General features: G+C 46.0%; 1 protein-coding gene across 1 annotated transcript; it reads left to right on the top strand.

Moving 5' to 3' along the window:
- Positions 1–12,349: 12,349 nt before the first annotated feature.
- IRF2BP2 (interferon regulatory factor 2 binding protein 2) lies at positions 12,350–15,273 on the top strand. Its single transcript, XM_066235369.1, has 2 exons — positions 12,350–13,525; positions 14,111–15,273. The coding sequence occupies exons 1-2, from the start codon at positions 12,493–12,495 to the stop codon at positions 14,821–14,823; spliced, it is 1,746 nt and encodes a 581-aa protein (XP_066091466.1). The 5' UTR covers positions 12,350–12,492; the 3' UTR covers positions 14,824–15,273.
- Positions 15,274–16,055: the final 782 nt, after the last annotated feature.

Raw genomic sequence — 16,055 nt, 5'->3', positions numbered from 1 at the left:
ATATTTTCCATGGCAAACTCTCCTGAAAAACCCTCCCTAGGAATTGTACTGTATGTGTAAAGCTCTTATCTTACTGATATATCTATATTTATATTTGATTTACAATTGAAACTGAGCCGACTTCCAGATTTTAACAGTGTCCTCATTTATTACTGGGAAGTCTTTAACTATATTCTCCCTACTGCCCACCCCTACATACCAACCCCCTCCCCAGTCCCGTTTCCGGCTGTCCCCTTGGCTGCTGTGTGTGCCCAAATCCCTTCTGATCACATTCACATTACAAAACCTGCATGGGCAAAGTGATGCCTAGAATAATATAAAGAGGTCTTAGAACTACTCATACTAGCAGCCTAAAATCCCAAATGTTGACAGTTTAGGGAGACCAATTATATTCAGGGATAGGTGTAAAATTGTGCAATCTGAATTGGTAAATTATTTTTCAAATTAGCCAACAAAAAGCAATATTCTGAAGAAATTTTCACTTTCTTTGTGGTGTGTTGGTTTCATTAAATATTTAAAGAGGAATATAATTACAGTATTTCTAAGCTGACTATGTAACTACTCTGATTTTGACACTATACCTCCCAACACTCACAATAATACAAGTGGCATATATCAAGTAGGTTACCCATTAAACAACTGTGACAGATCGTATTTCTGGTTAATTATTAGTTCCTTATGACCTTAGACTTTGCCTGTATATTTAATAACAACATCTGCTGTCTAGGGGAGCAATACTACCTTTTACATGAGGATTACTGTTCTTACTTCGTAAACAACAGTGCTCAATCCGAGGTGTTGAAACTCTACCACAGAATTGTTTAAATTATACTACCTATGGAAGGAAGCTTCAAGAAACTGACTTTCTTCCCTATGCTGGCTTTATTGGCTTATATTAAAACATCATAATTTATGTACCATAACAGAAGCATAAAAAAGATTTACAAGTTATATTCTTGGTCTGCAAAATGAAATATTTTAAAAGAACTCTGACTCTGTTATGCCTGTCCTGTTTGTCTTCTTCCAGACTAATTTCTCCTTGTACAGAAGTCTCTGGGAAATTTCCCAATAAAACAGACAAATAAAAATTAATCCCCACAAAGTGAAATGAGGTGAGATCTTTCTTTTTTTAACTGTCACCCAAGAGCATGCCTTGTTTTGGGGTACAGTGAGAATCCTGCTGGTGCTGAAGAAATACCAAAACATCTGCTAATATGTGGTCTATACCAAGGCAAGTGTTTTAAGTTGGCTACCTTTGTTTGGCATTTAGATAGCGGTGCCTAGAAATTGAACTCTTGGTGGTGGGAGGCCAGGGGGTAGAGCATTTACTGTTAACCTAACCAGGCCCATACTATATAGCATACTAATTTAGTGCAAGGTTCCAATCCACGAATCAGAACCACCTAAAAACTGGGAGTCTGTGGAGTGTGACTACTGTCTTGCATCCGACTTAATCTCTCCTGCATGAGGAGAAGCTGTGTCTTTCTCAGTCAGGACAAGGAAACCCCATTCACTTGCTCATTCAGTTACCTGTCCCTTAATCTATTCCCAGCCTTTGTCCAAAAATAAATGAAAATTACTCTTCAGTTTTACTCGGGAAATGACAGCTCCTGAAATGTGAAAAAAAAAAATTCAATAACTGTAATTTTTCATTCCTGTAACATGGTGACACTATTAAGAAGCAGGACTGAGCCCTAGTGAATGAAGCATTCACAGAAATATGTGTCTGTCTTTGAACTGACTTTTGTTCTGAACTGTGACATGACTCGCAGACTTGACCCAGCACTCACACAGCTCATAACTTTATGCTAAAATATGGACACTGTGTAGAGTGTAGGTCTTGGCTTTTTTTTTATTATTACTTGGAACTAGAGAGACTGGCCTGCACACCTACCACATGAAAATAATCAAGAGGTCGTCTGCCAACAAAAAACAATTTTAAAAGTATGGAATGTAGACTTCTGAGCCCAAACCTCTTGACAGCATCCCAAAAAGGCATGTCCTGACATGTTTTCAGTGTAACAGGGCTTCAGCATTCCAGGCTTTTAAAAGAATGTCTTCTGTTACAGCTAAAAGGGGCTGCTGCCTATCCTTTTCCACCATCTGAAGTCAAGGAATCTGGAAGTCTGATTCTGGAACAATAATTTTAAAATATATTGAGTACTTTTATATGAAAAGTTAAGAATATGGCTCTTTTAAAATTTTTTAAGAATAGTTAAAGTGGCCTGACCAGGTGGTGGCGCAGTGGATGGAGCGTCGGACTGGGATGCGGAAGGACCCAAGTTCAAGACCCTGAGGTCGCCAGCTTGAACGCGGGCTCATCTGGCTTGAGAAAAAAAAAAGAAAAGAAAGAAAGCTCACCAGCTTGGACCCAAGGTCACTGGCTCAAGCAAGGGGTTACTTGGTCTGCTGAAGGCCCGTGGTCAAGGCACATATGAGAAAGCAATCAATGAACAACTAAGGTGTCACAATGAAAAACTGATAATTGATACTTCTCATCTCTCCGTTCCTGTCTGTCTGTCCCTGTCTATCCCTCTCTCTGACTCTCTCTCTCTGTCCCTGGGGGAGGGGGGGAGGAAGGAATAGTTGAAGTGAAATAACATTACACAAGGGATTCCCACCACCACCATTTTTGAAAAACACAGTATTTAACAAACTTCATTACCTTTTTCTCATAATTAGACCCAAATAAACAAAAGTCAGATAGAACATTATGAATATAACATTTCACTGTAGTTAACAAAGACACAACAAATTTTGAAACAGAATTCCTAGGACTTATTCTCATAACATCCTTTATAAATTCAGTATATAGCTAGTAAAGAAGTCACACAGCTATTAAGTAGTAGAATCCAGGGTGAGAATACCAAAACAAAACAAAACAACAACAAAAAAGCCCCAAAAACAGTAAGAATAAGTTTCCACATCCTGCTGACTTATTCAGCCCAGGGTTTGTCAGTATATGGAATTGTTGCCTTTTCTTTGACTGAGACACTCTTAAGTAATTTGAAAGTCCTGGGCATAGTTATTGAATCTTTGCCCATTACGTATTAAATATATATATAATAAGGCTATCTCTTGTGGAAATACTTTCCATAAACCTTGAAACACTTCAGCTTGGCAGATTAATGCTGATAACAGATGTTTTTGCCCTGGCTAACTCAAAGTAAGTATAGGCCGTGGTTTAAACACTCCTAGCCTGGGCCCAGAGCCCATACCAAGCAGACACAATGTTCTCAGGTGATATGATGATCTGGTAGCCATTTAACTTCACAGCTTTGTTTGGATGGCATAGTGCCCCAAAATGATAGGCAGGCAGTCACTGGTTGTTTTCCTGTGTTGTTTTGTGATATCATGTGCCAGAAGAATGTCAGGCTTGCATTTGTCACATTCTCCTGGACTCCCGTTGCCCCACCCATCACAAGTTTGGAGCAGAAATGTTGTCAAGCTCAGCATCTTCTTGTCCACTAGAGAACACTGGCCCACTGTCTCCAAGTGACTTGACTCAGGTCCTCTGCCAGGTGTGTGATGAGAACTTCAGCTATCTCCTGTGTAGATATTTAAATATATGTAAAGAAGAACCTGTGAAGAAAACAGAAATAGGAGGTAGTCCACCAGTGGGCTAAAGAAAGAACTGCAGTTTGGGAAGCCTGAATTCTAATTCTTGCTTAACTGCACATTTTCTTTGTCTCAAGGCAAAGTTCTTATTGTCTTGATGCCTTAGTTTACAAAATTCATAAAATGAAGAGACATTGCTGTTCTAAGTCATTGTTAAGAATAATTGAATTGGTCTGATGATGCAAATTAGATAGATAGGAGAAAGAATAAAAACAATCTGAAAAATGTTTAAAATCTAGTGATCTCGTAACTGTGAAGAGATAATTGTCACTAGGAAGTTCAATGTATGTAGTCTCAGGCATATTTCAGAATCAACTTTCTCAATCAGGAATTTGCTTGAAAGGCTGAGAAGGCTTGACAAGTCCATCACAAGCTCATTTGTATTTGTATTTTAGCTGTCTGTGACACACTTTTAGTCACTTTAGGAAATCTATTTCTCTACTTCTGTTCACCAGTGGTCTTCCACTAGGACTCAGACCCAGGTTGTCTGCTCCCATGTGCTTAGCTTTCTCCTTCCCTGTATAAACTTTCAATTCTGAATGTGAATCTTAATTATCTCCATGGTTATGCACTCCCTTTGACAAAGGTACTACCATGTGGTCATGGGAATGGCTTAGCCAATGCATCCAGACATTCACTCCAATTAATAAACTACAGTCTACAATTAATCTTTTTAACATTCCTTCCTTTTTTCCTTTTATAGTAGAGAGCTCTCTGTTCTACATAAAACTGACCACAAATAGAGTTTGTGGAAAGAATTTTATTGTTAAATGTTTAGATCTTTGGATATCATTGGAACACTGCCTATACCCATAAAATAACTGTTTAAAAATAAAAACACTACTTTTTTTTCCTACCAAACACATTAGTCTACAGCAAATATGCCACCAGAACAGATTACTGAAATCCCACTGGTAAAGGCCAAATTTTCCTGCTTTTCTTTTACAAAACATACTTTCATCTTGTGAAAAGTCCAGTTCATACAGGCTAATTTATATTTCATATAAAATACAAACAATAACAATGAAAGCTTATATAAGAAGTTATGATCGTTTTGCTTCCTATAGCTCCATGACATTCTATGAAATATCTGACATCATGTTGTTTTTTTTTAGTTCACTGTAGCCCATTATATTCATTTGTCTGAATGCAAAGTAGCCAGGATTGGAGTCCTACCATATCAATTAAATGAGTTCACAAAATTTTTTCTTTTTCTTTTTGTAAGGAAATAGGTCATAAAGAGTTAGAGGTACAGTATGCCAATTTGGTGAGTGCCCAAACCATTTTCTTGACAAACTAAATCTCAGAACTGAATCTTTTATCCTAACAACATCACTTTTTCCCTAAGGTTCAAAAGACCAGCACAAAATGGTCTGCCATTTAGGGAAGACGCATGGTGTGGTGGCCACTGTCTCTCACCTCTACCATTTCCCTCAATTGTTGTGATTATTTACTTTTCTTCAGATTGCGCTTCCTATAAAATATACCAGGGTATTCTTTTTCCCATATATAGATATAGATAGTCAAATCTTAACCCTCTTTTGTTATTACTCACAGACATTAATACTCTTTTTCTAGGCCTCTAGATGTGCTAACATGCTTTTTAAAATGTTAAATGTCAATAGAATGCTCCCAACCAGTGTTTCTCAACTGCTGCTGGTCTGTGGACTGGTCCGCCAGAAACTTCATGCCGGTCCACAAAAAGGTTAACCAGCTTGATGTTGTATGAAGATTATAGACCCAAAGATCTTAGCCAAATTTATGCTCAGGGTGATTTCTGCCTTGGCAGTCCCTGAAATAATTCTATTTTCACCAGTCCCCACATGTAAGAAGGTTGGAAACCATCACTCTAGACTATATATCATAATTTTAGACAACAGGACTCATACCTAGATTTCAGTTCTGACACTCACCTTTAGTGCTACTGTGGGCAAATCACTTAACCTTTTAATACCTAAGTTTTTAGTTTCTGAAAAAGGATGAGAAGATGACATAATTTATGCTTGAAATATCTTTTTTGAATGTCCATATGGAAGATAAAATACAAAGATATCATATTATTCTTAACCTTTTAGAAATGTAGGTAAGTTAAAATTTTAATTAAGCTAATAAGAGAAAATTTACCATTTTAATATTTTCAAACAGTATCTGTGAAGTTAGTTCACTATTTTGTCAGAATCTTCCTACTAATATCTTTTAAAGGATTTTACTGAGTGTCTTAAATAAATAAGCTAAACTCTCATGCAGATATTATTCCAGAAAAGTGCATGTCATCATACTCTTTCCAAAAAAGTCAATAGGAGGGTTCTGGCATTAATAGGTTGCTGAATCCCTTCCAGTTCTCCTACACATTTCCTTGCAGACTGAGCGAGTGTGTGACCTCAATCTCTCCTTTGTATTTTTCACTCAGCTCTTTAAATTCTGACATAGTAAAGTAGTTAACGTACATCAAGATCCCAAATTCTACTATAATGGAGACCTGTACAGGTGTCTACACAGAGGCTAGTGACCAACAGCTTCTGTGTATAATATGCAGATGATTAGAGCTCCTGTGACTTTTTTTTTTTTGGCCTGATTAGACCCTCCACAGAGAGTTTTTTTCCTCCACATGCAAAGTCTCTTTAACATCCAAATGCTTTCTGTGCACAGGAGAAGGGAAGCTATAGGGAGAGGTCAAACATAGGAAAAGTATTCCTAAAAATATCTATTTGCAATTTGAAAAACAGTAGTAGAATTGCCTCATAAAATGCTATTACTGAGAAGAAAGGCTCTCAAGTCTAATATATTAGGTACATTTATTTATGTCCTGACTCTCCATAGTATGTGTAGATGTACTCAAACAGATACATTCAAATATATATTTATAACATTTTAAAGTAGAAAATCCCTATCACACGTTTTCTTCAGTCTTATGGTACTTTGCTCAAATATAGGAGCGTAGGATGATTTCTACAGAAATCCAAAGGACACGTCACTACATTGTTTCTCCTTCAAATATGCCAAGTTAGAATTTCAGAAGCTTTAGTATGATTTCAACATCATGCTATTCACAGAGAGTGCACTCTAAAGAATGAAAGCTGTGACCTGACGGGTGGTGTGCAGGTCACAGGTTCGAAACCTAGAGGTCACCGACTTGACTGCGGGTTCATCTGGCTTGAGCACGGAGCCACCAGCTTGAGTGTGGGATCATTGATATGATTCCACAGTCATTGGCTTGAACCCAAAGGTCGCTGGCTTGAGCCCAAGGTTACTGGATTGAGCAAGGGGTCATTGGCTCGGCTGGGGCCTCCTTATCAAGGCATGTATGAAATCAATGAACAATTAAAGTGCCGAAACTCTGACCTGATGCTTCTCATCTCTCTCCCTTCCTGCCTCTCTCAAACTCTCGCTAAAACATACACACACACACACAAACACACACACACACACACACAGAGAGAGAGAGAGAGAGAGAGAGAGAGAGATTGAGAAAGAAAAAAAGAATGAAAGCTGTGATCCATTATGTGGATGTAGGGCAGTGATGGGCAATCTTTTGAGTTTGGTGTGTCAAAATTCGCCAAAAAACCGAGCATAACTCAGGTGGTGTGTCATTTTGAGAAAAAACCATAATTTCATGATATTTATAGTTTAAATAACAAAAATATATAATTGGAATATATAACTGTATTTAATAAACCAAAAACTAATTATTTAACTTACCTGCTTATTGACTTCTTTATTCACCTGTCAGTCATTTTCTTTTGTTGGTCTTGATATTATTTAACTTGTATGGGGTGCCATGAACTAAGATAAGTGAGGGAGAGGAGGAATTCTTTAACTAATCTGCCTATTAGTAACTTTTTTGTTGCTGAATTTCATTGGCTAAATCTTCAACTGAAGGTTAGTATTTTGTACACTTCAAGCTCAAGCAAGCACTACTAATTTAATCTGTCAATCTGTTTCTTTTGTTGGTTTTGACATTATTTAACGCTGCGAATAAGGTCTCACAAAAATACGTAGAGGGAACAATTGTGAGTAAAGCCATTGCTATATTTTTCAGGGTGCTAAAAGTGTCTGGTAGTCGGTTCCAGGCACTCCAAATTTCCTGTTCGTAGTGGCATTCCTCTTGATTCTCCAAGCGGCACCTTTCCCGATTCTCAAGCTTTGACCTCAAGCCAACAAACACCTGAGCCCAGATGCTGTCTTGAAATTCTGCAAGTTGCATCTTATGTAAATTAATATGGCTGCCACTATTTCTAATGGTGGGAAACGGCACTCATAGCACAGGCCCTCGCCTCTCCCAGCCTCCTCCTCATTTTTCTCAGTAATGATGGTCAATTAGAAATCCACGACACCCCAGAACAGTAGATTGGATGATGGTTGCTGTGGTTATGTGGTTGCTGGTAATGGCGATCACAGGACCCCCAGAGATGCATCCCCCACGGCATTCCGCTGCTCCCTGCTCCGCTAGCCGGAAATGAGGTCAAAGATCCCCTAATGGCCTAACCGGAAGTCTCAGAACTAGACACTCTATGCCAGAGTTCTGTTGTTTTGGCCTACAGACCTCCAGCACAGAGTGTTTATACTACCGCAAATGTTTCATCCTCAGCTACTGCACCTGGCTGTGCAGGAGCCGAGACTGAAACATCCTTCTCGGCATGCGGCCCCATACTTCTCTGGTATGTGGCCGCATGCGGCTGCGTGTCATCAAAAATGGCTATGCATGTCTGTAGGTTCGCCATCATGGATGTAGGGTAAAAGCATGAACTCAGCATTCCCTGAAATATTGTGCACCACCTCCTGCACAGTACCCTGTTGGGGGTATGGGTGGTACCCTCCCCCTGCTATGTGGAAACCTGTAGTAGGAAACCATTTCTTCACATTGCCCTGTCCACGGTCAGCACAAGAGCATTTTGACTGCAGTAAGTTACGGGGAACAGGTTCAGATTTTAGACGTTTAATGCTCACACAGTGGAAGCTCATGGAAACCTCAGTGTGAGAGGTCAGATCTGTTCTTCCCATTGAGCTACTGCGTAGAGCTGCTTCCTTTGGTTTACCCTCCCATCACTTCTCTTACTCCAGCTTTGTATCATACTGAATGTCTTTCCTTTTGTTTCTAAACTGGGATTTTTATTTGTATTTAAAATTTTTAAATTGTTTTTTAGAGAGAGAGGAACATCAATTTGTTGTTCCACTTACTTATGTATTCATTCGTTGATTTCTGTGCCCTGACCAGGGATGGAGCCCATAAGCATGGTGTATCTGGGGGATTCTCTAACCAACTGAGCAATCAAGCCAGGGATATTTGTTTTCATCTTAGAAATTAGAGCTGTACAGGTTGTTATTTCCTCTCTCAGCAGGAGTGTTCTCCTTTAAGTTCTTAAGTCAAATTGCAGCATTTCAGCATTCTAGTTAAAAGCCACCTCTCAACCCACTGCCTCACCACAGCGCACATGGCCTCCGCCTGCTGGTCTACATAGTAATGGGTGGGAGCTCACTGCAGCCAAGCTGGTAATCTTGACAGTGAATGGCAAAGATTACCATAATTCTCTTCTGAGGGCCTGGGGCCTTAAGCAGGAAGGCACAGTCTACGTGACTAAAATATACCGACTTCCTCTTTCATAAGTCATCACATGATTAACTACAATTACAATTACTGCCTGGTCTCAGCGAATTGCGTCGAATTGCAGACACGTTGCCTCACCCTAAAAACCCCGCTCCTGCGCTCCTGCGCTTGAGGAGGTAGTGATGGCTGCAGCCATGCTTTGGAAAGGATCCAGCTCCAGGCTGCGCTGGAGGGAGGGTGGGAGTGGGAGACAAAAACAAAGCTGTGTTTACTTAGCATACAGCGATAAAGCTGCTTCAGAGCTACATGAAAGGCCAGGCAGCAGGAAAGACTTGATACAATATAAGGAATTGCTGCCCTGATTCCAGCGCCAACCAGCCTTAACCCCCTTGATCCTGGAACATTTCATGGCCAGAGACTATAAACTAGGACTTTCCATTTTCCTAATGGCATTTCATTAGGGAAGTTACATCAACCCCGTTTCGACATTAAACTGGTCGTAGAATAAAAAGGAACTTACTCTCCACTTACTTGGAGAAGAATAGCTCTGTTCTACAAAAATCCTTACTTAGTACCTCTCAAAGCAGAATTTGCATCTCAGTATTTCTACTTTGGGCTTTCCCTTAAGGGTATTAGTGTCGCTTGCAGGTAAATGAATATAATTAGGCCACTGCTCTAACACCTAGATTTGAAATGTTTCTGTCATTGCCAAGTAGGGCCATCTCTTGAGATGGCTCATCTCTCTGCAGCACAGACTAGGCTTTATCCCTTTTGGGCAGTGGCCCGGTGGGCCAAGTCAAATGCTAGAACTTGGCACACAGTCTCCATGGAGAGTGACCAAAGGGGCAGGTCCCAAAAGAGGCAGAACAGCAGGCATCGGAGTGGCCAAATTTGCTGTCCCCAGCTAGGAGAGGGTGAGGCAACACTGCAATTGTGGGGCAGGATCTGGTACAGAAGGGGACACCTTTATGGCAGGCGCACCTTCTCTGGAAATCCCCTAGAGCAGTGGTCCCCAACCTTTTTGGGCCACGGACCAGTTTAATGTCAGAAAATATTTTCACAGACTGGCCTTTAGGGTGGGACGGATAAATGTATCACGTGACCGAGACAAGCGTCAAGAGTGAGCCTTAGACCTATGTAACAGAGGGAATCTGGTCATTTTTTTAAAATAACACATCGTTCAGACTTAAATATAAATAAAACGGAAATAATGGTAAGTTATTTATTCTTTCTCTGCGGACCGGTACCAAATGGCCAAAAGACCGGTGCGGTCTGCGGCCCAGGGGTTGGGGACCACTGCCCTAGAGAATGGCTCCAGCGTTAGCCTGAAAAAAACATTTAGGTCTGGCATTACGTTTTCTGTGCCATGGCGAACAGGTTTTTTCATGTACTTTAAGCAGCTCCCTCCACTGTTTTTCTAAGGGTGTTTTTCCTCTTCCTTGTGGTTAATCCTTTGAAGCAACCTGGCATTTCAGTAGCAACAACTAGAGAGAAACGTCAGCAGGATTTTTTCTCTCTCCACCTACCAATCTAGTGGTAGGAAAGAATATAATTAGTACCCTGTTCTTCCCACACTTAACCAGCTTATTCCAGTCTCAAGAGCCATGTGGGCCCGTTTTCCAACAAAAGCAGTTCCAGAGGCTGCCCTTGCAGAGTTGAAGTGTCCAAGTTCCAAATTAGAGTTACTAAGCCTGCGTGTATTAGTAAGACGAACAACCAGCCAAAAGTGATTTACTATAACATACACCAGCTCCTCCCGATGCAAGAATGAAACTGAAGTGCTCAGCTCAGCCCGGGCAGAGCTGGATGCCAACAGTGCAGGGCACAGCGGGCTGGCAATTCATTATAGGTGCAGACGCCTCCAGGCCTGACCGCGTGACGGGCGCACAGTCGCTCCGCTCTCAACGATGCCCGCGCCCCGCCACCTAAATCCACACGGGACCATGGAACCAGGCCTGCAGCAGCAGAGCCGGCAGGAGGCGGGACTTGGAGGCGCAGGGTCGACGGGAACGGGGCTACGAAGTGACGCGGCGCGCTGGCCGCAGATTCGGATCCCTGGAATGTGCGTTCACTCAATGAAGCCGCCAGCGGCGCCGAGTCACTTCCGCGCGGAGCGTGCGCACTCTCGGCCGCGGCGCACGCGGGCTTCGACCCCGTGTCCACCTCACGCGCCCGCCTCAGACCTACACAAGCTGCCTGGTGCTGGCGCCGCGAGGCTCAGGAGTGGAGGAGAGGGGAGGTTGTCCTCCGCCTCTAACCTCTGGAAAGTTCCAGACTTGAGAACGATCATACTCCTGTGTTAGAAAAACGTAAGAGGGCCGGCGGCGTATGACCCCCAGACACATGCAAGTGTAAAGCACCACTGAACAATGTAACTCCTAAAGACCTGAGAGCCCCACTGCCTGCAAACAAAACTGACAGCACAGTCACAAAGTGCTCTCGCTTTAAAAACATGAGGTTTAGTAACATTTTACCCAAACGGACCAGGAGGAGAGTCCCGACTAAGCAGTCGAGGTCTCCGGGCGGCCGCAGGACAGCAGGCGACACTTAAGGTGCCTTCAGCGGGACGCGTGACCCGTTCGACACATAGCGGGCTTTCCGAACAGCCCCAAGTCTCCGCGAGGACGCGCGCGGCACGACGGGCGCGCGCGCGCACGAGGGAGGTGTCCCGCGCAGACGCAGTGCGAGGCTGTCGAAGAATCAAGTCTGTAGAAGTGGAGCGGCGCAGTGGCGGCGTTGGCGGCGGCGGCAGCAGCGAGGCGGCGGAGCTGAGGCAGGCTGGGCTCTGACGCACGCGCTAGAGAGCGGCAACGACCGGAGCTGTGAGGGAGCATCCGAGCGAGCCGGGGCCCGTGCCGCGCCCGGGCTCCACGCCGCCCGATCGCCGCCGCCTCGGCGCGGCATGCCCCGCTGCTCGGGCTGAGACTTCCCCGGCGGCTGCCCCCCGGCCCCCGCCCCCTGCGCTCCCCGCCCCCAGCGCCGCACTCTGCGCCCGCCGCCGGCGCCGCTGCCGCGACCTGCTGCGCTCGTCTGCGCGTCCCGTCTTTGCTCCGGTCTGGAGGCCTGCCGCGGCCCCGGCCGAGCCCCCGCCGCCCGCCCGCGCCCGCCGGGGGGCCGTGCTGCCACGGCTGCAGCCCCTCGCCCCGCGCCCGCCGCCCCTCGTGTCCCGGGGGCGCTGTGCGGGCGCCGAGCCCGCGCGGGCTCTGCCTTTGCCGCTGCCCCTGCCGCCGCCGCCGCTGGTAGGGGAGCCGCGGGCTTGGGGGGCCCGGAGGGCGCGCGCGGGGCCGGCGGCGAGCGGCGGCGCCCCTTCCACCGCGAGCTCCGTGGACATGGCCGCGGCGGTGGCAGTGGCTGCCGCGTCCCGGCGGCAGTCGTGCTACCTGTGTGACCTGCCCCGCATGCCCTGGGCTATGATCTGGGATTTCACGGAGCCCGTGTGCCGCGGCTGCGTCAACTACGAGGGCGCCGACCGCGTCGAGTTCGTCATCGAGACGGCGCGGCAGCTGAAGCGAGCGCACGGCTGCTTCCCGGAGGGCCGCTCCCCGCCCGGCGCCACCGCCCCGGCTGCAGCCAAGCCGCCGTCGCTCTCGGCCAAGGACCTCCTCTTGCAGCAACAGCAGCAGCTAGGCCACGCCGGGACCGACGCAGCCCCGCGCGCCCCACAGGCGCTGGAGCGCTACCCACTGGCCGCCGCCGAGCGGCCCCCACGCCTCGGCCCCGACTTCGGCGGCGCCCGGCCAACCGCGGGCCTGACTCAGACGCCGACGCCGCAGCCGCCTCCCGTTAATGGCATCTTGGTGCCCAACGGCTTCTCCAAGCTGGAGGAGCCGCCAGAGTTGAACCGCCAGAGCCCGAACCCACGGCGTGGCCATGCCGTGCCGCCTACGCTGGTACCGCTCTTGAACGGCTCTGCCGCTCCTCTCCCCGCCGCGCTCGGTCTCAGCGGCCGCGCCGCTGCCTCGCTGGCCGCAGTGCCCGGGGCCGCAGCCGCCGGCCTCGGTTCCCCGGCGCCCGCCGAGCTGGGCGCTCACAAGCGACCCGCGTCCGTGTCGAGCTGCGCGGCCTCGGAGCACGAGCAGCGCGAGGTGGCGGCCAAGGAGAAGGCGCCGCCGCCTGCGCACCGCGGCCCGGCTGACAGCCTGTCCACCGCGGCCGGGGCCGCCGAGCTGGGCGCGGAGGGCGCAGGCAAAGGCCGCGCTCCAGGAGAGCAGGACTGGGTCAACCGACCCAAGACCGTGCGGGACACGCTGCTGGCGCTGCACCAGCATGGCCACTCGGGGCCCTTCGAGAGCAAGTTTAAGAAGGAACCGACCCTGACTGCAGGAAGGTTGTTGGGGTTCGAGGCCAACGGGTCTAAAGCAGGTAGGGGCGTCTATGGAGCGAGGGAACCTAGGGGAGAGGGACGGAAAGCAGTCGCGGAGGGTGGGGGGAGTGCTCTTTCCATTTAGGCTTCTACCTTAGCCCATAAACTACAAACACCGAACTTCCTGCTCGGCCCCAAGCGGAACCAGTGCTTAGTGGCAACGTGTTCCTGTGCTGAAGCAGCACAACAGAGATGAGTCACACTGGGCTGATAGGCACTGACACAGGGTTTTCTTTTCCCGGCACATTCTTGGATGGAAGCAGAGGGGCACCAGTCACCTTTTAACCTGCTGGGGGATCTTAAAGCGTGGGCGCGCGCGCGCGCTCACACACACACACAAAAAACAGGCCGTTGTGTAAGAGCCCTTTTCTGTAGCTTTTAAAGATGCTGTAGAGCTCCAGAACCAGCCCCATAAGTATTTTAAATTGCACGTGCATTTGAAACTCCTGTGAGGTTTTATTTACCTACAGGTTTTTAGAGGATGGAACTACTTCACTGAGTTTTGTTTCATATTAGGAAAAGATCTTTTTCAGTGCATGTTCATTTATTATTTTTTCCCCTTTTCTTTGCTTGTTTCTTTTCAGTTGCAAGAACAGCAAGGAAAAGGAAACCTTCTCCAGAACCAGAAGGTGAAGTTGGGCCCCCTAAGATCAATGGAGAGGCACAGCCATGGCTGTCCACATCCACAGAAGGGCTCAAGATCCCCATTAATTCTACATCCTCTTTTATGTCTCCACCACCACCCACTGCCTCACCTCATTCCAACCGGACCACACCTCCTGAAGCAGCCCAGAATGGCCAGTCCCCCATGGCAGCCTTGATCTTAGTAGCAGACAATGCAGGGGGCAGTCATGCCTCCAAAGATGCCAGCCAGGTTCACTCCACGACCAGGAGGAATAGCAGCAGTCCACCCTCTCCGTCCTCTATGAACCAAAGAAGGCTAGGCCCCAGAGAGGGGGTGGGCCAAGGGGCAGGCAGCACAGGACTGGAGCCAGTGCACCCTGCCAGCCTCCCAGACTCCTCTCTGGCAGCCAGTGCCCCCCTGTGCTGCACCCTCTGCCATGAGCGGCTGGAGGACACCCACTTTGTGCAGTGCCCGTCAGTCCCTTCGCACAAGTTCTGCTTCCCTTGCTCCAGACAAAGCATCAAACAGCAGGGAGCTAGTGGAGAGGTCTATTGTCCCAGTGGGGAAAAATGCCCTCTTGTGGGCTCCAATGTCCCCTGGGCTTTCATGCAAGGGGAAATTGCAACCATCCTTGCTGGAGATGTGAAAGTGAAAAAAGAAAGAGACTCCTGACTTTTCCGGTTTCAGAAAAAACCAATCATTACCCTTAACTAAAACTGCTTGAATTGTATATATATATCTCAATATATATATATATCTCAATATATATATATCTCTATATATATATATAGAGAGAGAGATATATATATATATCTCCAAGACAAGATAAATGTAGACTTCATAAACATGGCTGTATAATTTTGATTTTTTGAATACATTGTGTTTCTATATTTTTTCTTGACGACAAAAGGTATGTACTTATAAAAACATTTTCCTCTTTGTTAACGTTATTAGCATATCTCTATGTTTTATTATTCTGGTGACAGTTACCATTCAATGTAGGCTGTGACTCTCCCTGCTTTTTTAGAGCACTTGGCAAAATCCGAAATGCTTCTAGCTGTATTTGTATGCACTTACTTTAAAAAGGAAAAAAAAAGCCAAATACATTTTCTGACATTGTAAGATTGCCTTACCGTCTGTTATTCCTTATTGCTGGCCCCTTTCTCAGGCTGGAGGCCAAATGGTGGAGAAGGAAAAGAAATGGGGCACTGTTGTGGAATCGGCATGCCACTGGGAAATATCACAAAGTTTACCCCCCCTCCAAAATTTCCTCTTAGAGGAATAGGAAAATAGATTTTGAGTGCTTCTCTATTTTGTTCTTAAAGTTCAGTTGTTGGGACGTTGACAACTGCCTGAGAGTTTTGCTGCTGAGAGATTTTGGGGGCTGTGTGACTTTGATGGGGAATTTTTAAGGCAAAGTCGATCACTGTCCACTGCCCACGTAGTCAGTTGTAAGATTATAATGCTGCATGCTAGTAGGTTACATAACACACAAGTCAGTGACGGAAGGTGGTGGCAATGGATGATGGTGTGTAAGAGGTGGCACTGCCATGTTTGAACAGGGCCTAGCTCTGCAGCGCCCCTTCATCTTTGTGAACACCCCAGAGTTCTGTTGTTGCTGTTGTCATTTCTTTTGAGTTGCAAGGGAAGTTACAGTACAGGTGAACTTCGAGATTGGTTTCATTTCTGTTTTGTGTTTTGTTTTTTATCATTTACCTGTAGCGCTTTGCTGTTTGATACTATCACTTACACCCTGTTTCTCGTGAGTGCTAAATACAGTATGGTATAATGACAATAACAGCACATGGTGCTGCTAGGACTGTGGGCATATCAGTGACAGTCCAAATGGGGGTGGAGGAAACCTGTAATTTCCTTCTTTATGTGTTTGAAATACCAAGTTAATA

Source organism: Saccopteryx bilineata, chromosome 1 (genome assembly GCF_036850765.1).
Source record: "Saccopteryx bilineata isolate mSacBil1 chromosome 1, mSacBil1_pri_phased_curated, whole genome shotgun sequence".
NCBI lineage: Eukaryota > Metazoa > Chordata > Mammalia > Chiroptera > Emballonuridae > Saccopteryx > Saccopteryx bilineata.
This window is presented reverse-complemented; position numbering and strand designations above follow the sequence as displayed.